At 45.1% G+C, this 21,766-nt stretch overlaps 1 protein-coding gene across 1 annotated transcript in view; it reads left to right on the forward strand.

The window, feature by feature from the left end:
- GLI3 (GLI family zinc finger 3) overlaps positions 1-21,766 on the forward strand; it is a 265,255-nt gene that overhangs the window by 196,008 nt on the left and 47,481 nt on the right. The window contains exons 8-9 of the mRNA XM_039237989.1: positions 103-216; positions 2,005-2,145. Of these exons, the coding sequence (XP_039093920.1) occupies positions 103-216; positions 2,005-2,145 (255 nt within the window). The remainder of the gene's footprint in view (positions 1-102; positions 217-2,004; positions 2,146-21,766) is intronic.

Genomic DNA, 21,766 nt, shown 5'->3' on the forward strand with positions numbered 1-21,766 from the left:
TGCCAAATAAGCCTGCTTGTCTAGACCTTCGTGTTTTAGCAACGTCCCTTTCATTGATGGAAACCTAATTTTTGTCTCTGTCCCTGCAAATGCGACCGGCAGAACAAGCCCACAAGCGAGTCCGCCGTGAGTAGCACCGGTGACCTGATGCACAACAAACGGTCCAAGATCAAGCCCGACGAAGACCTGCCCAGCCCAGGGCCGCGGGGACAGCAGGTGAGGCACCACGGGTCCACCGGCCAGCTCGTTGCTCCCCTCGGGCTGGCGTCTCTCACGGCACTTCCTTATCACCCGTGGCCTCGGCCTCAGCCTCAGCTGTACCCGCGCATTTGACACAAGGCCAGTTGTGGAATGACGCTGTTTGCTTCTCTCGCTCAGAAGCAAAGACAAATCAAATGCAAGACGCTGTGGGGGGTATAAACTGAAGTGCGTGGTGTAAGTGGTTGGGTCACTGATAGGAACCAAGCTTCAGTCCTTAGCCCTGGTCTGAAGTCTGAAATAGGAAGTCCTGGCCCTAAGCCTGAGCTGGGCACAGCTAGTGACATTCCCTCCACCCATCATGTTCTTCCATGTTCTTATTTTGCCTTTTTTCCACTTGCCAGGAGAGCTTGGAGAACAGGAGGGGACAGATCCGGGCATAGCTAACCTAACTGAAGGCCAATTAGATCCTGGTCCTTTCTCCAAAGTCCTGAAAGGACAAGTTTAGAAATTCCAATCTGGTCTCTGCTTTTAGGCATTTAGATCCTCTGAGCTTCAGTTTTAAAATACATGTATTATGCCTGTAGGCATTATAATACCATCTCCTGGGGTCCCTGCACCCAACACAGGAAGGAGGTCAGTGAATTTTAATTCTTTGAAATAGGGGCTATACAGCAGTTTAGACGCCCACAGAATCTGAATTCGACATCCAGGCTGCCTCAGCCCCAAGCTCGGACCACCTCCACTCAAATTTCCTTTTGAGTGAGCACGTTGAGGATGGCATAAATGGGTGGGGTAGACTCTGAAATCCATCTTTCCTCTGGAATTCTGCCGGCCGACAACCTTCCCCGTTACACCGAAACGCCAGGATACGGTATTTGTCATCCTGTCCCACATTAGATCCTGAATCCACGCACTTAGTCCTCTCCCAGCATTCTGGAAATTGTTTGTATGTTCATTGCTGCAAAGCTGCCTTGGAAGAGGAGGAGAGACCATGCCGCCAAGCCTCAGATGCTGTGGTTCTGGGGCAGCAAGCTGTATCTCTGGAGTCAGAAGTTGAACCGGGAAGACATGATCCCCCAGCCTCCGACGGCAGGGAAAACAGAGTTAGAATTACTAGCAAACCACATCCCTGATTCCAAAATATGAGAATAAACAAATTAATACACTGGAAAGAATCTGTCCAGAAGAGAAAGACCAGCCTTTTGGGTAAAGACAACATGAATTAGTTTAATTGCTTCTCTTAGGGGATGACATTTCAGTTTCTTTGTTCTCTCCTATCAGGGGCAAGATTTGGCTTCCACTTCTAATCATCATCATAGCTTGGACAGTTGTGGTTTTTTTGCTTTTGTTTCTGTTTTTAATGTTTATTTTTGAGAAAGAGAGTGTGAGCAGGGGAGGGGCAGAGAGAGGAGACACAGAATCCAAAGCAGGCTTCAGACTTGGAGCCATCAGCCAACGTGGGGCTTAAACTCCCAAACCACGAGATCATGACCCGAGCCAAAGTAGGACACTTAACCGACTGAGCCACCCAGGCGCCCCTGGACTCTTGTTTTTAATCCCAAATTAACAACCCCTGAAGATACATTCCACAAATCGGAAAACACACACACACGAACACCCCATATGTTTGACTTCTTCTTCGAGTCACAAAATCCAGCTGATAGACCCAGGCTGTATTTTATTTTCACTGAGAAATAGTGTCTGGAGGCAGACCAACCGAGATCACGTTTGGTGCTTTTTCCTTTCTCTTATCTGCTTTCCACCGTGTCTGAAGTCTCTCCCTCTCTCCTCCCCGCCCCCCAGGAGCAGCCGGAAGGAACGACCCTGGTGAAGGAGGAAGGAGATAAAGACGAAAGCAAACAGGAGCCTGAAGTCGTCTATGAGACCAACTGCCATTGGGAGGGCTGCACGAGGGAGTTCGACACCCAGGAGCAGCTGGTGCACGTGAGTGGGGGGCGCGGGCTCTGGGCTTCACAGCTCTGGGGCCTTGTCAGTGGGGTCAGTGGACCTGACCCCTCGCCGAGTCAAGTTTCTTAGCTAGCAGCGTTGCAGACCGGAGAGGGCTTTATGACTTTTATGAGAATAAAGAAAACTCTGAGCCACGGTGCTTGACCTGTTCAGTCAGCTAAAGCTTAGTGTAAAATTCAATAAAGTCTTCAATAGAGAGTGTAATGACTCTGATCCTGTAAGCCAGAAAACACTATTTTGAGTTAGCGTCTTTGATGGTTATTGAGTAATAGCAAGCTGGACATGAATTATTATTAACCTTTTAACCAAGTCTGATTCTCCTCTCTAAGACCTGGCAACAGCAGAAAGAAATCGTAGGGTGGGGGATTCCTTTTTTCCTTTCTGCCTTCTTCTTCCACACTCTCACCGTCCGAGGAGCCTCCCATCATTTTATGAGGCAATTACTGCTCTGGGTGAGATAGGTAGATGCTTGGAGAAGCCGTCAGCACAGTTTCTTGACTTCCGGCCAAGCCTTGCAGGGCGAAGAGTCTCACGGAAATTGTGATGTGACTTTTAAATGTGTTCCGTGGCACATGCTTCTGAAACCTGCATCTCGGTCACATTGAGGTCCACACGTCGTGTCTTACTATTCCAGGTTCAGAAATAGTAAGTTCAGTCCTTGCCCCCCGGGTATTGTTTCAGATAACGCAGTGCGCTCCCCACTCCCATGGGTATGCACCTGACTGGGCATGTTCCCTTTACCAACGCTTCATTATTATTAATTTTCTTAACGTTTATGCATTTTTGAGAGACCGAGACAGAGTGCAAATGGGCAGACAGAAGGAGAGGGAGACACAGAATCCGAAGCCGGCTCCAGGCTCTGAGCTGTCAGCACAGAGCCCGACGCGGGGCTCGAACCCACGAATCATGAGATCACGGACCTGAGCTGAAGTCGGCCGCTTAACCGACTGAGCCACCCGGGCGCCCCGACCAAGGCTTCATTTTATTCGCCACTTTTCTTTCACACCAGAGGGGCCTCCCTAGCAGACCGGACCAAGAGCAACTGAGATGGAAGGGCCTTCCAAAGATCGAGAAGAAAAAGCTGTAGGCTTGCACAGGAGTCCCATCAAGGCCTTAAGGAGGGTCGTCTGAGTGCGGCCTTTTCATCTGCTTTTAACGTGACTGGAGACCTGACAGCAGCTGTCGTTGGGAGCCTCGATCCACCCAGCACATGCGCACACACCACACACGCTCCCCCCTCCCCCAGTCTCTTTTCTTTTATAGTTAACTTTTCATTTTAGATGATCCATACTTCTCGATAACCCTTCTCCATTTCAGCACTAAAGTTACACCTCCCCCGACACAGCCCACAGCGTTCATGGGCCTCGCGAGCTGCTCAGTGTGTCTCCGGCAACTTGGCTCGTCCTCTGTACACACATTCCGCACAGCCCTAGGTCTGCTGGGTTAGAGATCTGTCAGGCACAGAACGTTTTGAGGAGCTAACATGATGACATCAGCTGGGTTTCCCCCCAAAACGTTTCTTTGTAATCATGTCTCCTCGTAATTGCCTAGGAAGAATTATAGATTTCTCAGCGCAGCAAGAACCTAGAAAGTCAAATGCTTTTAATTAAGGTAGGTTTCCAGATTGTTTCAGGAACCTAATTCGATTCTCTCTCTCTAATTTGATGCAAGTGTTATTTCTAAGCCAGCCCTTTACTTAATGGCCCTTTTTTCTTGGTGACTTTTAATGGAAACCACAGACATTGGACTACTGAAGGGCGGGGGGGGGGGGATGTTTGGCATATTTTTCTTTTCGTGTAGGCAAATTTTCCCGAAGAGGAAAGGATGTCAGGAATAGCCTTTGTGATATAACGAGTGATCAGCATCGATGAGCGGAAATTGTTTGCGTGAAAACCGCCGTCACTAATGAGGTGTTCCCTGGACTGCTTGCTTGTGAAAACATCGCGGTCTCCGGGTGCCTCTTCTGCGGATAAGTCATTGTCGTTTCCGAGGAGCGCTGTGATTATGGCCCTGCTGTTATCAAAGGCGGACTGGAGCCTACTCTGAGCCTACATTTAAAAGAAATTGTGCTCCTCATTAGGGACCAGGTTTGAGGTAGCATTTGGGGGGATTTGGGTAATACCTTAACCTTTTCTCTGCCTGTTTCACGCGAAAGCTTTTACAGGACTGTGACTCTTGTAGGTGTTTGTACTTAGTGTCGGGGGTGAAAGGCTGAGGTCTGAGTAGTTTAAAGGCGAGTTTAACTATCACTTAACTATCGAAGCTTAAACTATCGACTTAAGTGACCACCGTGTTGTCTGTTTTATCTGGAAAAATTGTTAACAAATCCATGTATAGTGGAATTTTTCTTTAAATCCCAAATCAGCTAGGAGTTACTCCTGTCAGAATTAGGGGGAAATCCAATGATATGAATCCTTTACGATATTAATTTTAGTCTGAGATAAATTCTGTAAGTTAAATGGATTAAAATTATGACTTGCAGCGACATGAATAAAAACACTAGTTTATATCACCTATTTTCCACCTTTTTACTTATTACCTGAAGTGTGGAAAATCCAAATCTGTGCGTGTAAATCGACTGCACTTTGCAGGATATACGAGTGAGCCCCGCCACACTCACGGCCGTCTCTGGTAGGATTAGCAGTGGCCTGCTCTAACGTGGGCACTTTATTTTTTTGTTGATTGAAGGAATAGCCACTTCACGTCCACCTCATTATTTCGGTGGCAGGTGGAAAAAATACCAGCTGCAGACCCCCCTTTTTTAAAGACTGAGGGCAGCATTAACTGTTTCCATTCCCACGGCTTTCCTCGGAGAGAGGACATCTTGTGAATTAGTTGAATTTTCATGCTACATACAACCAAGAGGCAAGGTGTTAAACCATTCTGATGCTCTGCCTTATTTATAGCCATGACCCATTCTTTTTCCCTCTCTTACAGTTAATAGAAAGATTCATGATTCCTCATGGCTGTCTATCTAGTGTCTGACAGTCCCGACTGCCTGCTCAAGCAAGTCACTATCTATAATTGATATCCTTCCGTGGAATAGGGTGCTGGCTGCGATTGAAGGGCTTTGCTGAAAGCTCTTAAATCCTGACAAGTTCTCCCCTTGTTCTGGTTCAGTCGCTGAGCTGCACGGTTGGAATTCCAGAGTCATTTGAACTTGGTGCAAGAGGGAGACATGTGTTTCCCATTAGCAAATCACAAAGTCGAAGAGGAGAATTAGGGACCTGGTGGGCAAAGCCCGCCGGATAGTCTCCTTTCCAGGGTAATGTGCTTCATGTCCTCTCGAAAAGATCACCTTGTCCCATTACTGTCCCCACAGACGGGCTAACTACTGCCTTTCCCTTCTCTTCTCCTTTACCTCAAGTGCCTGTCCTCCTTCGTGGGTGTGTTTATTCTAGGTTTGCTGTGGGGTCTTTATCACACCAGCATGTTTAATTAATTTATCTTCCCAGCAAGATAATTATAATTGGGCTTAGCTACTCAAGCTAGTATTAAAGTTGTCATAAATTTACTTCTGTGCCCAGAAGCTAAGAAGATAGATGTATATTTTTGTGAACCACGTTTTTGTTATACTTTGTCCCTTCCTTGGTGTCAGTTAAAATAGAACGAACCGGAGCGTAGGAAGGAGACATGGTACAAAAATTAATTCAAAGCATCTTTGATTAAGACGGAATTTATTATTGATTTGTCAAGATGCAAGTGCTTCCTCTTCCCTCGACATCTGAAAGCACGTATCCTAATGACTCAAAATAAGTTGAAAAGTCCACATTTTCCCTTCAGCTCCAAATTAATTAGACTCTCTTTTTGCTGTTGTGTATTGTATGTTACAAAGGACACATATCTTAATTTAATTTTTTTAATTTCTTTAAAGTCTATTTTTATTTATTTTGAGAGAGAGAGGAGTGAGAGCAAGTGGAGGAGGGGCAGAGAGAGAGGGAGACAGAATCTGAAGCAGGCTCCACACTTTCAGTGCAGAGCCCAGTGTGGGGCTCGAACTCATGGAACTCTGAGATCATAACCTGAGCCAAAATGAAGAGTCAGACTTAACCAACTGAACCACCCGGGTGACCCGAATCTTAATTTTAAATTTATTTCTGAAAGTTGTAGAATATCGGTTCTCAAAGTGTTTCTGGTGTGGTTGCATTTTTTAAAAAGATTTATTTATTTAAGCTTACTTATTTTTGAGAGAGAAAAGAGAGAGTGAGTGGGGAGGGGCAGAGGGAGAGAGGGAGAGAGAGCCCTAAGGAGGATCTGCAACTGCCAGCACGGAGCCCGATGTGGGACTCGAATCTATGAACCGTGAGAGCATGACCCAAGCCGAGATGAAGTTGTAGTATAAAAAAACTCAGCTTCGCTCTTTTGGCCTGGCTCCTCCCATGGATGAGCGAGGCTTCCAAACCTTCCTGAGACTCACTGCCCTCTTGCATTGATTCTGTCCTGGAATCAGTCCCATCTTCTGCTCCAGCAGGGTTGAAATGCCCCAGACGCATGCAGTGTGAGCACAAGCCAGTCAGTCTTAGGTTCTCCGAAACCCGCACACTTTGTTTCTCAGTGACCTTGGACGTCCCCTCAGGGTAGGCAGACTATGTGCACCTCAGTGTGGGTCACCGCCGCTCAGTGGCTGCGTATCCTGGCAAACCTCACTGCTGGGAGCCTGGGGGCCCAAATAAAAGGAGTCTCCTCACCATCCCCAATGGCCACCTGTTTGCTCTAGTGCTTTACTTCCTTCCCCTCGATTTCGGAACCCTCTTTCTGGTTTAGAAATAACACATACAGTATTCTTTCCTAAGGTTTGTAAATAGGCATTATTATTTTTTTTTAATGTTTTATTTATTTCTAGGAGAGAGAGAGACAGCGTGAGCAGGGGAGGGTCAGAGAGAGAGGGAGTCACAGACTGAAACAGGTTCCAGGCTCTGAGCTGGCAGTCAGCACAGAGCCCGACGCGGGGCTCGAACCCACGAACCATGAAATCATGACCCAAGCGAAAGTCGGACGCTTAACCGACTAAGCCACCCAGACGCCCCAATAGGCATTATTTTTTAACAGTCTTATTCCCCACCCCACCAGCGGAATGAGCCTGCAGAGAGGGCCTGAGGCAATTCCACGGGAAGGGTGTTGTCTCCCACTGGTGAGGCCCAAGGGCAGAGGACGTGAGCTGCTTCTGTATTAGGCCCAGCCTCAACTGGGTGGCATTTAAGTCCCTGTGCTCTGCTTGTATCTTTTAAGCATGGTGGCAGAAATTCACCTTTCTGTAGAGTGATTAACCACCTACTTGGATTTGAAATGCTTTCATACGCTGCAAATGTTGATCTCTAAAGCATGCTGTAGTTGCCTTTATCAGAAGAATACAGTTATAATCACCTTTGCTGCCACTTGAAAACAAATTCTGTACATAGGCAGCATGAAAATGAAGGGCTTTCTTTTTAATATCCTAGAGATTTAGATGTAAAGAAGGCACATCTAATCTGTGAAGAATTGGTGCGTCCGTAGAAACGCGGGGAAGTTAGGAAGCGTTGAAGACATTATTGTCATATTAATACCATGATCCTAAATTTGCATTTTAAATGTTTTCCATCTCATTTGGATCCCTTTTGCTAAAGTTGCATTGTATATCTTCACCTAAGAGAAAAGTGTAAGATGTGATCGCGGGCTCAGATACGAGGCAGAAATTAGTTTTGTGTGCACATAAAACGTCAAATGAACGAGTGGAGATTTTGATCTTATTTTCCCTACATAGAGTTGCCAGTTAATTTAGTTACTCTAATTATTTGGAAATATCGCGTGTAAAATGCAGACGAAGAACCGTGAACTTCAAAGCCATCCTTCGACAATTGCGCCTCAAGGGTCATGTTCTTTTTAAAGTTCCTGACCGGCTGCACCTGCAGAAATCGTTCCCATAGAGACACTCAGGAGATTAGCCCGAGTGGGGGGCACGAAGGGCTGTGTGGTCCGCCAGGGAAGGCCTCCCAGGGCCAGCGACATTCTGAGTGGCAGCCCCATCTCTGCCCTGACCCTGGGGATGACCTCCCTCGGACCGCATGACCCTTCCGAACGTTATTTTCTCACTTATCATACCGTGAAACAGCCATGGAAGTAAATGCAGCCCCCAGCATCCAAGGCCAGAAGGAGATCACATGCAGTAGGGCCTAATGAGAAACAGACAGAGGTTGAAAAGAGTGTCTCCCCTCTCTTTGTTTTTTGTATTTGTTTTTGCAGGGTTGAGTGGGGGAGGGGAGGGGAGCTGCGCCGCTGGGTCTGTGGCTTCTGGAAATCTGCTACAAGACTTATTTTGTACTCCTCATGGCTGAACATGCACTTGACTGAGGCCAGTGCCCGTTCTTCCCAGTGTAGGTCTGACAGATGGGACTTGGCCGAGCCATTTCACCTCCTTGGACTGCAGTTTAGTAAAAGCAAGTGAAAGATTTGCATGGGGATGGCAAATTCAGGGGCCCACTGGCTGGCTGGCAGCCACCGGGATGCCTTGCTGAGCAGCCCCCTTGCAGCCAGGGAGGTGGAGGTGGGGTCTATTATGGATGGCTGCCCCCAGGTGGGGTTTGGGAGAACACGGTCCCTTGCCATCTTTTTCCCAGGATCTTCTCAACCCTGTAGATTAAGTGCCCTCCGGAAGAACTGCATTTTACACTTCTAGGAGGTGGTATATTAATTACTTGAGTAATTATGGAATTATTAAAATTTCCCCTTTACTAAGTAAGGGTTCTTACCTCTTGAACGAAGAATAAGAAATCAATATTTTGAAGGGGCACCTGGGTGGCTCAGTTCAGCATCTGACTCTTGATTTTGGCCCAGGTCATCATCCCAGGGTCATGAGATCGAGCCTTGTGTTGGGCTCCATGCTCAGCATGGAGCCTGCTTCAGATTCTCTCTCTCTCTCTCTCTCTCTCTCTCTCTCTCTCTCTCTCTTTCTCTCTCACTCTCTATTCCCCTCTACCCCTCTCTCCCTCTCTCCCTGTCTCCCTGTCTCCCTCTCTCCCCCACCCCACTTCTGGCCCTCTCCCTCATTGGCACTCTGTCTCTCTCTGGGAAAAAAAAATTAGAAAAAGAAATCAGTGGGTTTTTTTTTTTATGTTTATTCATTTTCGCAAGAGACAGAACACAAGCAGATGAGGGGCAGAGACAGAGAGGGAGACACAGAATCTGAAATAGGCTCCAGGCTCTGAGCTGTCAGCACAGAGCCTGACAGGGGGCTTGAACTCGGGAACGGTGAGATCAGGATCTGAGCCGAAGTCGGACGCTTAACCAACTGAGCCACCCAGGCGCCCCAAGAAATCAGTGTCTTGAGTAAGATGTCTTTCTTAAATTTGTTCTGCCATGGTGTACCCCAGAAATGTTTCACTGTACCCTGCTAAAGTACTTCATCAGAACTTTTCATCCGAGTAACTGTTTCTGCCGTTTGGAGAGGATTTTCCTCTGAACTGGTCTTGAATGATACTTTAGGTGAGATTCCCTGGAATATTTTGAACAGGCCCACTTGATACAAGAACGATTGACGGTCACTTTGGGCTGGGCTGCGTACCTTGTTGAAATATACCTGCCTGTAGCAGATCTTGCCCAGTACGGTGTGTCCTCTTGTTTATCAGGAAAGGGAGGAGCTGACATTAGTAGATTAGGCATTCACTCAACTCCTCACTGAACAGGGTTGGGAGCAGCCTGCGTGCAGCCTCCTGTCCTGGCTTCATGGTGGGCACACTGCCCGCAGGACGCACACCTGACCTTCCAGGACTGGCCATTCTCATTGCAAGGGGGAGACAAAGAAACATAAAAGCATAGTGATTGCATTTGAGGCAGGGTGTAATGAAGCTGTAGTTGAGATTCTGGGGTTTTACAAGAAGGAGAAGGAATATCAGAAAAGACCTCTGGGAAACAGGTGGGAAATAGTTAAGGTCAAAGCAGAGTGTGGGGCTGACTTTTGAGGCGTGACGGTGACGGTAATGATGACTTTGCAAGAAGACATGGCACCTGATCCGAAAGAATACTTGGGCTTGCCACTGTTCTCCTGTGTGATGTACATGTCAAGGCTGACAGACCCAGGTTCAAAGTCTGCTCTAGACACATCACACTTCCTCTTTGTGAAATAAGGATAATAATAGTATTTACTTCATAAGACAGTTGAGGGAATTAGTTAAAAATTGTACTCCGTGAAATATTAGTGATTCTCTTTCTAAAAGTGCTAAGTGTAGGGGCGCCTGGCTGACTCAGTTGGTGGAGCATGGGACTCTCGATCTCGGGTTGTAAGTTCGAGCCCCACATTGAGTGTAGAGGTTACTTAAAAGTAAAATCTTAAAAAATAATAGAAGTGCAAAAGTGCAAAGACATTTACCGGCTGCTGAGTGTCATGTACCTCGCCCATGAAAACATGGCTCAGGTTGGGATTCAGGCCGTGCTGGGGTTGGTATGTCACCATGAAATTAATAATTGCATACAGATGCTGACTGGGTCCCCGGGTCATGCATCCTTAAGAGAGAAGGACTGGAGAGAAGTCTCCAGGTCTCTTCCTTATACTGCACCCCCCTCCACATTCTTGCTTCTGCAGTGTTGAGACTCAGAGCCTCGTTCTATCATATGTTCTCTTGTCTTAATGTTCTTCTGAAAGTTCTCTTTGGTGGTGACCTAAAACCAAGGCTTCTCACCCTGGGCACAAGGAGGCAGAGAATTCTTTGTTGTGAGGACCAGCCTTGACCTTGTCGCAGAACCGTTAGCAGCATTGCTGACCTCTGCCCACTAGATTCCAGGAGAAAAATCTTTCCAGACATTGCCAAATGTCCCCTGAAGGGCAAAACTGCCCCCTGTTCTGTCCCAAATCTTTCCTCTTGTGGTTGGAAAACAAAAACTAAAAGCATATATTTGTGACGTAAGGTAAATTTTCTCCTTGAATGTACTCTAGAATGTTCACGTTATAAAGCAAAGATGAGCTCGTTAGTCTCAAACAAAAGTCTATTTAATACACACACATGGTGTGCCTGTGTGTGTGCTTACATGTACGTGTGCACCTGTGTGTATGTATGTGTGCGTGTATGTGCGTGTGTGTACATGTGCGTATGTAGACAGATTGACAGACCTTAATTTTAAAGCCACATTTGTTAAGGTCAGGCACTCAGTACTCAGCAAGGACTCTTACCAGCCAAGTGCTTTGTCTTGGTAAAGAAATTCCATCACTGTTTTTTTTTTGTTTTTTGTGGACCAAGGGAAGTCACTCAGATTTCAGCTTCTGAGATCATAGCAAGCATGGTGGTCAGGCTCCTACTTTGACAGAAAACAGAGCTCCAGAAACAGAGCAATTTTCTATGATGCAAGGACTTCTTTGAAAATCAGGGACATTTAGTCTTTTCTGGGATTAGTTAAATACTGCCTTCGATGGATTTTTTTCCCCATTTCTAGAACAATTAATGTTGGCAAGAGAGCTGTAAGTGGCATATCCTTAAAGGATAGGCCAAGGCCTTAAATGTAAGCCACCCAACTCCACCCCAGCCAATTACCAGTAAAGCTAGCATTAATCAGTGAGTGGGAAGGGGACATTTATCTCTGATTCCTACATCTGCCAAGAACTGTTTCTGAATCTGAGTAAGTCCTTGGTTTCTCATCTGTATAGTGGAGATGTTAATACCGTCCCACTTTCCTCACAGGGTTTTGTATTTTTATTTTTTCAGTAGGTACAGAATGAGATCATATAATGCAAGTCTTTGTAAACTCTAAAACATTATTCAAATACAAGGAAGAATAAGCGCTGATCAACCTAATTAATTGAAGAATGGAGAGGTTAAGGAGATTTTTCATCAAAAATTTAAAAAAGAATATATAAAGACTTTTCATTTTAAAAAAAAGCTATGAGTATGTCATTGATTCACTCTCACCTGTGATTTTACCTGTTAATGATGCACCATCACCACCTGGTGGCCACTACACAAATTGCAGGCATAGTGTTAGAAGGAAAAAGCCTCCTGCATGCCAGACTTCCAGAGTTGGGGCCAAGGTCAGGGCCAGTGAGGGGGAACAAGAGTGGACACATATATCTTTTATGTCTGCCCCTTTGAGTAAGGGGAACATATGCAGAAGACTTTGGGAGGACTACAGAAGTACAGGAGAGCAGCAGGGAAACAGGTAAGGTGAAGTCTCGAGAGAAGGGTCTTGTGGATTTGGACATGGTCTTGAAAACAGAGGTGGATTCAAATAGGGAAAGACCATTGCAGGGAGGTGTTGGGGCTTCCGTGTGAAAGAGACCATAGGAAGAAGTTAATGGAAGTGGAAAGTATCAGAGAATTTTATCTGTGATAGTGGCTAATATTATAAATGGCTGAGGTTTTTGACACACTTTGTGGGGTTAGAAATATAATTACAGAATGACTCATCCTGTGCTTTTGGGGTTGAAGAGTCTGAGTAGTGTGGTGATACAGAACCACAGTGCTCCTAGAGGCAAAAGGCAACAGGAAGTGAGATTAAAGCACAGAGTGAGTTTCCTGGGGCCCGCTTGCTGAACTGGGAGTGTGACTTCTGGGCCAGGTGGAGTGAGGAGAATTAGAGGTTTCTGATGAGTAGAAGGAGTGAGCCAGTGTGGGCCACAGGAAGTTCAGGGCCAAACTTTGGAGAACCCCAGATCAATGTACTAAATGGGTCAGGGCCAGAAGTGAGACTCTGCAAGTGGAAGTTATTTTAAACTTTTTTTTTTTTTTTTTTAATGTGGGGTTTGGACAGATCTGACAGTGACAGATTTTGCAGCTCATGTGGATGTTGTAGATGACCTTCGGAGAGCAGTCAGAAGCCTCTGGGATGTCAGCTGACCACCTGGAAGATGGTTTTGCCCACAGGACCCCTGTGTTATGTGTGTGTGGCCCCAGGCCTTGTTACTGAGGGTCCCAGGACCCTGCTGTCTCTTTTTAAAGCAGGATGGTCAGGTCTGTTGGAGAATGATCTCTGATGACATACGGAACATTCCAGTTTTTAGGGCCCACTTACTGATGGGTTTTTGTGATTATTAACATCTTTCTTTTTCATTGTTTTAGTTTGGGGTGTGCTTTATTTCTGGTTATGAGTACATCATCTGAAGTTCTGGAAATGTCTTCCTCATCGGGAGAACAAAACAGCTGTCACCTGTCAGCTTCACCAGATTGTGCCGGGGAGGGCGCTTCTTGATGTACCTGGTTCAGGAAGAGAGGGCTTCCCAGCGGCTTTTCCAGGAAGTCGGGAAAGTTCTCACACCTTCCTCTCCTGTCCCACTTGGGGAGAGCGGGCGCATTTCCCAGGGCAAGATAAAGCAGTCTCGACTGCAAACATAACACAACCCTCACTGGAGTCTCCTTGTGTTTGGCGGAGATAAACTTCATTGGAGTCTCAGTACTGAGCCTTCTGGCTTCTGGCAGCAGCTTTAATTGCTAAAATGCAGATTTTTTTTTCTTGATCAAGAGGGGATTATTCTTGTTATCAATCTAGAGCATCTTATTTCAAGATGAAAAGCCTTTACGGAATTACAGATGCCAACGTTTGTACAAAGCTTTTTGGCGATTGACAACTCAAAGAGAAAGTATGATTTATTAGCCTGTAATGGCCAACCCTGAGCGATGGTCGAGGTCCCACTGATTTGTGAAATTGCTTAATGTGAACTGCCTTTTTATGCCACTCAAGCTCCAGGTTACTCAAATAAATGTGGAGTCTACGTTATGTGATATGTTATGGGAGGGAGAAGAAGAAAAGGGGCGAGAGGAGAAAGGTGGCTTCTAAAATCCATCTTGGCGGTGCCTTTTACAGTAGTTTGGCTGATAAGCCAGCGGAGGAAAGATTAATAACGAGGCTTGTCGCTATCAGTACCTGCCTGTCGATTCTCTGTAACAGGGCTGTCTGTTCAGCATGGAAATTATTGATTAAATAAAAATTGCTATTAGATTGTGATGTGATCCATAATCACAAACAATGGTGGACATTCCTCTTTTAGATCCTCTCCCATGCATCACATTGTTTCTTTTTTCTCTCCCTCGCCGTAATTTATATCGCGCTGACATTCGAGCTCCTTAGGTTTATCCTTTCTGTTCAGCAGCAGGAAATCGGAGGCGTGAGCGGTACAGCCTGGCCAGAGAGGGGATGCAAGGAGGGTCCTGGTTGGGGAGGGGCTGGTTCACTCACCTGGCTGCAGCCCAGTTTCGGTTTGTTTTTCAACTTGAAAAGAACTGCAGTGAAATACACGTAATATGAAATTGACCATTGGGCCAACTTATTTTTTCCAGCTTTACTTCAGTGAAATTGATGAATGAAACTGATGATTTGATAGATATATACGTTGCAGAATGATTAACACCAAGTTAATTAGCACAACCATCACCTCACAGTTACCTTTTCTTCTGTATGTGGTGAGAACTCTTAAGGTCTATTCTCTTGGCAGATTTCAAGTGTGCAATATGGCATTGTTAACCCTGCTCACCGTGCTATACATAGATCCTCAGAACGTATTCATCTTATGAATGAAAGCTTATATCCTTTAAATATGACCTCCCCGTTTTCCCCATCCCAGTCCCTGGCAACCCCTCTTCTAGTCTCTCTTCCTGTGAGTTTGACTTTTCTTTTTCCTATTTTTGGATTTCACACAGAAGTGATACCATTCAGTATTTGCCCTTTTTTTTTGCCTCACTTATTTCACTTAGTGTGATACTTTCAAGGTCCAGCCATGTTGTCACAAATGACAAGGTTTATTTCTATTATTATGACTGAATAATATTCCATTATACACACGCGCATGTGCGCGTATACACACACACACACACACACACAATTGGCGATTGAGCAACATGGTTTGAAATTCGCAGGTCCATTTATATTGGGGGTTTTTTCAGTAAGGACCATAAATACATTTTTTTCTTCATTATGATTTTCCTTGTTTTTAGAGTTTATGTATTTTGAGAGAGAGAGAAAGAGGGGCAGAGACAGACGGAGAAAGAGAGAAGCCCACACAGGCTTCGTGCTGTCAGTGCAGAGCCCGATGTGGGGCTCAAACTCATGAATCATGAGATCATGACCTGAGCCCAAACCAAGAGCCAGATGCTTAACAAACTGAGCCATCTGGTGCCCCTTCCTTATGATTTTCTTAGTAACATTTTCTTTCTCTAGTTTACTTTATTGTAAGAATCAGTATGTAATACATGACACATGAATTATGTGTCAATGGACTGTTTATGTTATCAGTGAGGCTTCTGGCCAACGGTAGACTAACAGTAGTTAAGTTTTGGGGAGTCAAGATTATACATGGATTGGGGCGCCTGGGTGGCTTAGTCGGTTAAGCGTCCGACTTTCGCTTAGGTCATGATCTCGCGGTTCGTGGGTTCAAGCCCCGCGTCGGGCTCTGTGCTGACTGCCAGCTCAGAGCCTGGAGCCTGTTTCAGTCTGTGACTCCCTCTCTCTCTGACCCTCCCCTGCTCACGCTGTCTCTCTCTTTCTCCTAGAAATAAATAAAAAAAAAAAAAAAAAAAAAAAAAAAAAAAAAAAGAAAAAAAAAAGATTATACATGGACTTTCAAGTATGCTGACTCCCTGCCTTGTTGAATGGTCAGTTATATCTACCACATTTTCTCTATCCACTCATCTGTTGCCTGTCATTTAGGCTGTTGTCATGTCTTGGCTATGGTGAATAATACTGTAATGAACATGGGAGTGCAGAGGTCTTTGAGATTTTATTCCCTTCAGATAAATACACAGAGGTGGGATTGCTGGATCAGATGAGAGTTCTATCGTTAGTGTTTTGAGCAACCTCCATACCGTTTCCCACAGTGGCTGCTCCCGTTTACATTCCCACGAACAGTGCGCAAGCGTTCCCTTTTCTCCATGTTCTTGCCAACACGTGTTTTCTCTTGACTTTTTTATAAGACATCCTAACAGGTGTGAGATGGTATCACATTGTGGTTTTGATGTGCATTCCCCAATTAGCAGTGAGGATGGGCAGCCTTTCATGTGCCTGTTGACCATTTGTATGTCTTCTTTGGAAAATGTTCATATCCTTTGCCCATTTGTAAATTGCATTATTTGTTTTTTTTCCAGTTGAGTTATAGGAGTTTCTTATGTATTTTGGATATTAACCCCTTATCACCTACATGGTTTGCAAACATTTTCTCCCATCGTGTAGACTGCCTTTTCATTTTCTTGATTATTTCCTTTACTGTGCAGGAGTGTTTTCGTTTGATGGAGTCCCATCCGTTTATTTTTGCTTTTGTCGCCTGTGCTTTTGGTGTCAAATCCAAATGAAATCATTGCCAAGACCAATGTCAGGGAGACTTTTCTGTATGTTTACTTTGAGGGGTTTTATGGTTTCAGGTCTTTAATCCATTATGCGTTAATATTTTCTATTTCTGTGGAAAATGCCTTTGAAGATTTGATAGGGACTGCAAAGTGAATCTGTAAGTCACTTTGGGGACTATGGATGTTTTAGCAGAAACTAATTCTTCCAACCCAAGAACATGGATTCTCTCTTCATTTATTTGCATCTTCTTTAATTTATTTCATCAGTATCTTATAGTTTTCAGTATACATGTCTTTCACCTCCTTGGTTAAATGTATTCCTAGATATGTCATTATGTTTGATGCGGTTGTAAGTGGAATTGCTTTCTTGATTTCTCTTTCAGATAGCTGATTGTTAGTGTATAGAAATACAGTTGATTTGTGTATGCTGGTTTTGTATCCTGCAACTTTGATCTTAACCGTGTTTTTTTTTCCTTCGCTTTGTTCTCATGTCTTTAGAGTATTCTTTTTTTAGTGTTTATGTATTTTGAGAAAGAAAGAGAGAAAAAAAAAAAAAGAATCTCAAGCAAGCTCCACATTCAGTGTGGAGCCTGACATGGGGCTTGATCCCAAAGCCACAAGATCATGACCTGAGCCAGTATCAAAAGGTGGCACTCATCCAGCTGAGCCACTCAGGTGCCCCTTAAGTATAGAAATACTCGAAATCATGTAATCTGCAAACAGAGACAATTTTACTTCTTTCCAGTCTGGATGCTTTCCATTCTTTTTTCTTGCCTAATTGCTATGGCTCAGACTTTCAGTAGTGAGACTGGGCATACTCATGTTGACCTAAGTGTGCAATTAATTGCCATTTGGCACATTCATTTTGTGCAGCCATCACTGGTATGTATTCTGGGACATTCTCATCACTGCAAAAGGAAACTACCCATGAAGCAGTCACTTTTCTTCCTTCCTCTTTCACAAGACCCTGAAAACCACTCATCTGCTTTCTTGTCTATGGACTTGTTTGCCCATTCAGAATATTTCATAGAAGTGGAATCATGTAATAGATGGCCTTCTGTGTGTGGCTCTTTGCACTCAGTGCAGTGCTTTCAGGATTCATCCACCAAGTAGCAGATGTTAGTGCTTCGTTCCTCTTCCTGGCCGAATAATGTTCCATTGTATGACCATGCTGCATTCTGTGTATCCTTTTATCTGTCGATGGGCTTTTGGATTGTTTCCGTCTGTTAGCTGTTTTGTTGTTATGGACACTCAGGGGTTAGTTTTTGTTTCAACACTTACTTGCACTTGTCTTGGCTATATTTCTAGGAGGGGTTGCAAGGTCATATGGTGATTGTGTGTTTCATGTATTTGAGAAACTACTTTATAGCAGCTTTTAAGTTGTGGCATATGGGCTCTGCCTTCCTAGGTGGTCTTACCTCTAACCTCATTAGCCTCTTTGAAAGGTTCACCATTTTTGCCTCCCTGGGCACCTCCCCTCCATGCCTGTGCCTCACCTAGCTTTCTTGGGCCGTGGATCAGACCCGCTCGCTGGGTGCTGCTCTGTGGAGTGCCTTGTGGCCCTGCTGTGCATGGGCTCACAGGCATCCCTTGGCAAATAGCTCCACACGGCGGCCGTTGCTTCCCCCCCATACAAGGTAATACTGTTTGGGACAAATGCATAGACTGAATATTCAAAGCATTAGATGAGATGAGCTGAGACAAGTAGAATAGACCGATAGGCTGACCAGACTTTGTTTCTGAATGCTGATTTGGATGAACGGGGATCTAGTTGATACTCTGCTGAGTGGAATGAACATAATCCTCTCGTGGTGGCTACTTTGTAGGCCCCTTGCTGGATGTTACTGTTGTGATCACTGCTAATTGTAGAATCTTAGAATGAACTAACTCACTGCCTGCCCTTCTTTAATCGAATACGGTGAGGTCTGGAAAGTTTGTTAAACTTATTCAAGACCGCTAACTTTGCCCAGTTAGGCACAAATCATCTTGTTTTAAATAGCTGTTCAGTGCATATAATGAAGATTTGGCCTTCAGACTTCCTTAGCTATTAAATGTATGCATTTTTGCATCCGCCACTCCACCCACCTCACCCCTTCCCCCAAGACACAAGGCCTCTGTCTCTGTCTCTCTCTTTATCCATTTCACTCTTGGCAGGGTGAAGCTGCCTCAGGTTTGTTTACCCCACATATATTTACTGCGAGTTGAACACCATTGAAAGTAAATATAACTCTGGATGCCAGGGTGACTCGGTCTGTTAAGCACCCAACTTTAGCACAGGTCGTGATCTCACGGTTGGTGGGTTTGAACCCCACATCAGGCTCTGTGCTGACAACCCAGAGCCTGCTTCACATTCTTTGTCTCCCTCTCTCTCTGCCCCTGCTCATGCTCCCTCTCCCTGTCTCTCAAAAATAAACATTAAAAAATCATTTTAAAGCTAGCGCAGTTGTGAAAAATAGAGGCCTCACTGGAATTCTTTGATAAAGTTAGGTTTTTAAATCTTACAGACAGAAGCTGGAAGGAAAGGCCTACAGGGAGACGACCCCCTTCCCCGCCACTGGCCTAGGAAGCCCTGGGCGGGGTCCAGGAGAGGGAAGCACTGTCCCCCTGGGACCAGGTGACACAGGGAAGTGAGAACAGAACAGCTCCCTTCCTACTTGGCTCTTATCTTTGCTGTGTTTGAGTGACATACACAGGGGACAAGGAACTGAGGGTGCACCCGGGGCCTGGCCGAGGCCTGTCCTCAAGGCCTCCCTTCCAGAACAGGGGCAACAAGGCCATCTCGAGGCTGAATGCCTTTCCTGCTGGGACAGGAAGTAAGACCATGTCTTGCAGAGCAGACCAGAGGCTTGAGTGGCAGAATCTCTCGGGGGGATGGGCTTCTCTGGACCCAGAGGGCCAAGGCTCCTTACACTCGTAACCATAGTATCAGACAGCTTTGAACAATCTTAAATAATGGATGAGGTGCTGGAAGGCTGAAGCTGGTGAGTGTCATTCTGTACTTTCCAAAGGGGCGAGAAAATGAATTCTGAAAATCACAGGTGGAGAGTTATGAGCCAATTCCAGAGAAACTGTATTTTTATTGTTAAAAGTCTGTTTCTTTCTATAAGATGAAATTGTAATCGCTGGGACTCTCGGGCTCACTGAGAAAAATGTTACTCTAGACCGGGCTTATGTTTTCTTTGACAATATTGTGAGACTGGCTGATTAGGCAAATGCAGTAAGTATGTGTTGTGATTTCAGCAAAACATTTAATAAGCAACTTAGGCTGAGACAGAAAATGATGATTGTGTTAAACAGCAGTTAGGAGATGTAGTCACTGGGCGGATGATAAGGGATGGCTGGACATCAGCCAAGGGAGCTGTTTCTAGAAGCAGACTGCTGGGCTTGGCCCCCAGCCTTGTTTTACTTAACAATTTGGTGTTTGTTTGTTTCCGGGACAAAGTCACCGAGTGCAATTATCATCAAAGATGTTTACGAGGAATTCTCAAATCCACTTAATGACTGAATGGGGCCTCAAAGATCTTGAAAAATCAAAATACTGAAATAGCTCCAAGGAGATTAAAAATTATGATAATAACAGAGGCCTTTAATTAACTATAAATTCACTTTTACTAGGCACTGAGATTTGCCGCCAAAACTGGCTAATGGGATTCTCAACTACAGAAATAGAAACACACTCTATTAGCATCATGCGCCAACTCTTTCTGGAAAACCCCATTCAGCCCAGTGCTCTGCGTTCTCAGGATACACTGAGTTATGGTCATTGGATCAAGCAGAACAAGATCCAGACGTGGCTTGTAAGACTGGAGAGAGATCTGGGGTTTTCTGGTCGGCAGAGAGAGCTGGGAGCATGCTAATGTCTTCACAGACTTGAGGGTTTCTCGACTGCCTGGTGGAAGGTGGATCTGACTTGATCTCAGTATCAGACTGTAGGTCCAACACCCGGAAATTCTAGGGAAACAGATTTACGTGCAATGTGAGAAAATCTGATTGGACAGTGAGGGCCAGCCACAGTGCTGCCCCAGGGAAGAGGGACTCTCTGAACTCCCTGAAATTGGACAGCCATAGGAGTGGGGTGTCACAGGTAATTCAGAGCTTCCAGGGGGCTCTGAACTAGGTGAACTTCAGCCCCTCTCAAAGCTGAGAGAAGTCCTCCCACACTACAGATGTTTCTTAAAACCATTTCTGTGCTCTATGAAGAGGACAAGTTGGCATTTGGGCTTGAGTAAGAAAAATTAGTAAAATCATCTCCATCTTCTATCAGTTCCTAACAGTCTTTCCTCTCTACTCCAAGCTTTACCTTCCTCAAAAAACATTTTTTATTATAAAACATATTTACTAATTAGTAAAGCGAACTTGACTGGCACACCATTTGAAAAGTGAACCCCTGAGTTCCTCCGATGAGAAGTTTAGGACCAGACTTTGTGTGTTGGGAGGCCAGGCACTCCCTTGTAGGCCAGAGCTGTCTCTAACCCAAAGCCTTCCTGGATTTCCGGGGCGGTGGGGGGGGGTCCTCATGTTATTTTGCTGTGGTTATTATATATGAAAATTTGCCTTAAAGTCTTCTTCAGAAATCAGTCTGCTTTGCTGAGATCAACATATCTATAAATAAATCGCTTTTTTTTCCTGAGATACTTTCTGATAAAGGTGTTAATGCTAACCTGGTTGACAGGTAAATGATCGAATACTTTTACTGGAAAGGGACTTTTTTATCCTCAGAAACGACTTCGGTCTCCCTTGGGGTCGGGCTGTGGATAGGTGGCGTACATCTTTGGCAGCTTCAAGGATATAAAACAGCCTGGTTTTTCTGTGTTTCATCCCTTTTTTGCAGGCGCAGTCCTCTGGGCAGTCCCAGCCTTGATTTCGGGACTATCCCACACCCCCATTCACGATTACATAATACGCTTTTAACCTTTTTTTCCCTTTCCTTCTCCTCATTGTGTGATGGCAAGTGGCTCTTGTTGGCTTCTTCTTTCCCTCTTTATTTCTTCTTCCCTTTTTTTTTTTTTTAAATTTCCTTTCTTAGTTTCATCATCTTGATAATTTATTTCACTCCCTCACCCTGTGTCCTGAGCTGAGCTGAGACATTCCCGGTGATGTTGGTCGGTTCCTAGGAGGCAACCCACCCTTCATTCTCCTACCTTCTTGTGTGAATCACACATAAGAATGACCCCTTCATTTGAGCGACTCTCAGGCCACCAGCCTTGGCTGAGCCCAGAACGCCTGGTGGAACCTTACCTGTCTTTCTGCCCCAGAGAAGTGACCTGACCGCATTAGTGCTTCTACCCTGAGTGTGTTTTTCTCCTCAGAACTTCCTCAGAAGTGCTGAGAAGCTGAAAAATGAGTAAAACGAACCAAATAAAAAT

The sequence above is a fragment of the Hyaena hyaena genome, unplaced genomic scaffold (genome assembly GCF_003009895.1).
Source record: "Hyaena hyaena isolate Hyena2069 unplaced genomic scaffold, ASM300989v1 scaffold_133, whole genome shotgun sequence".
NCBI lineage: Eukaryota > Metazoa > Chordata > Mammalia > Carnivora > Hyaenidae > Hyaena > Hyaena hyaena.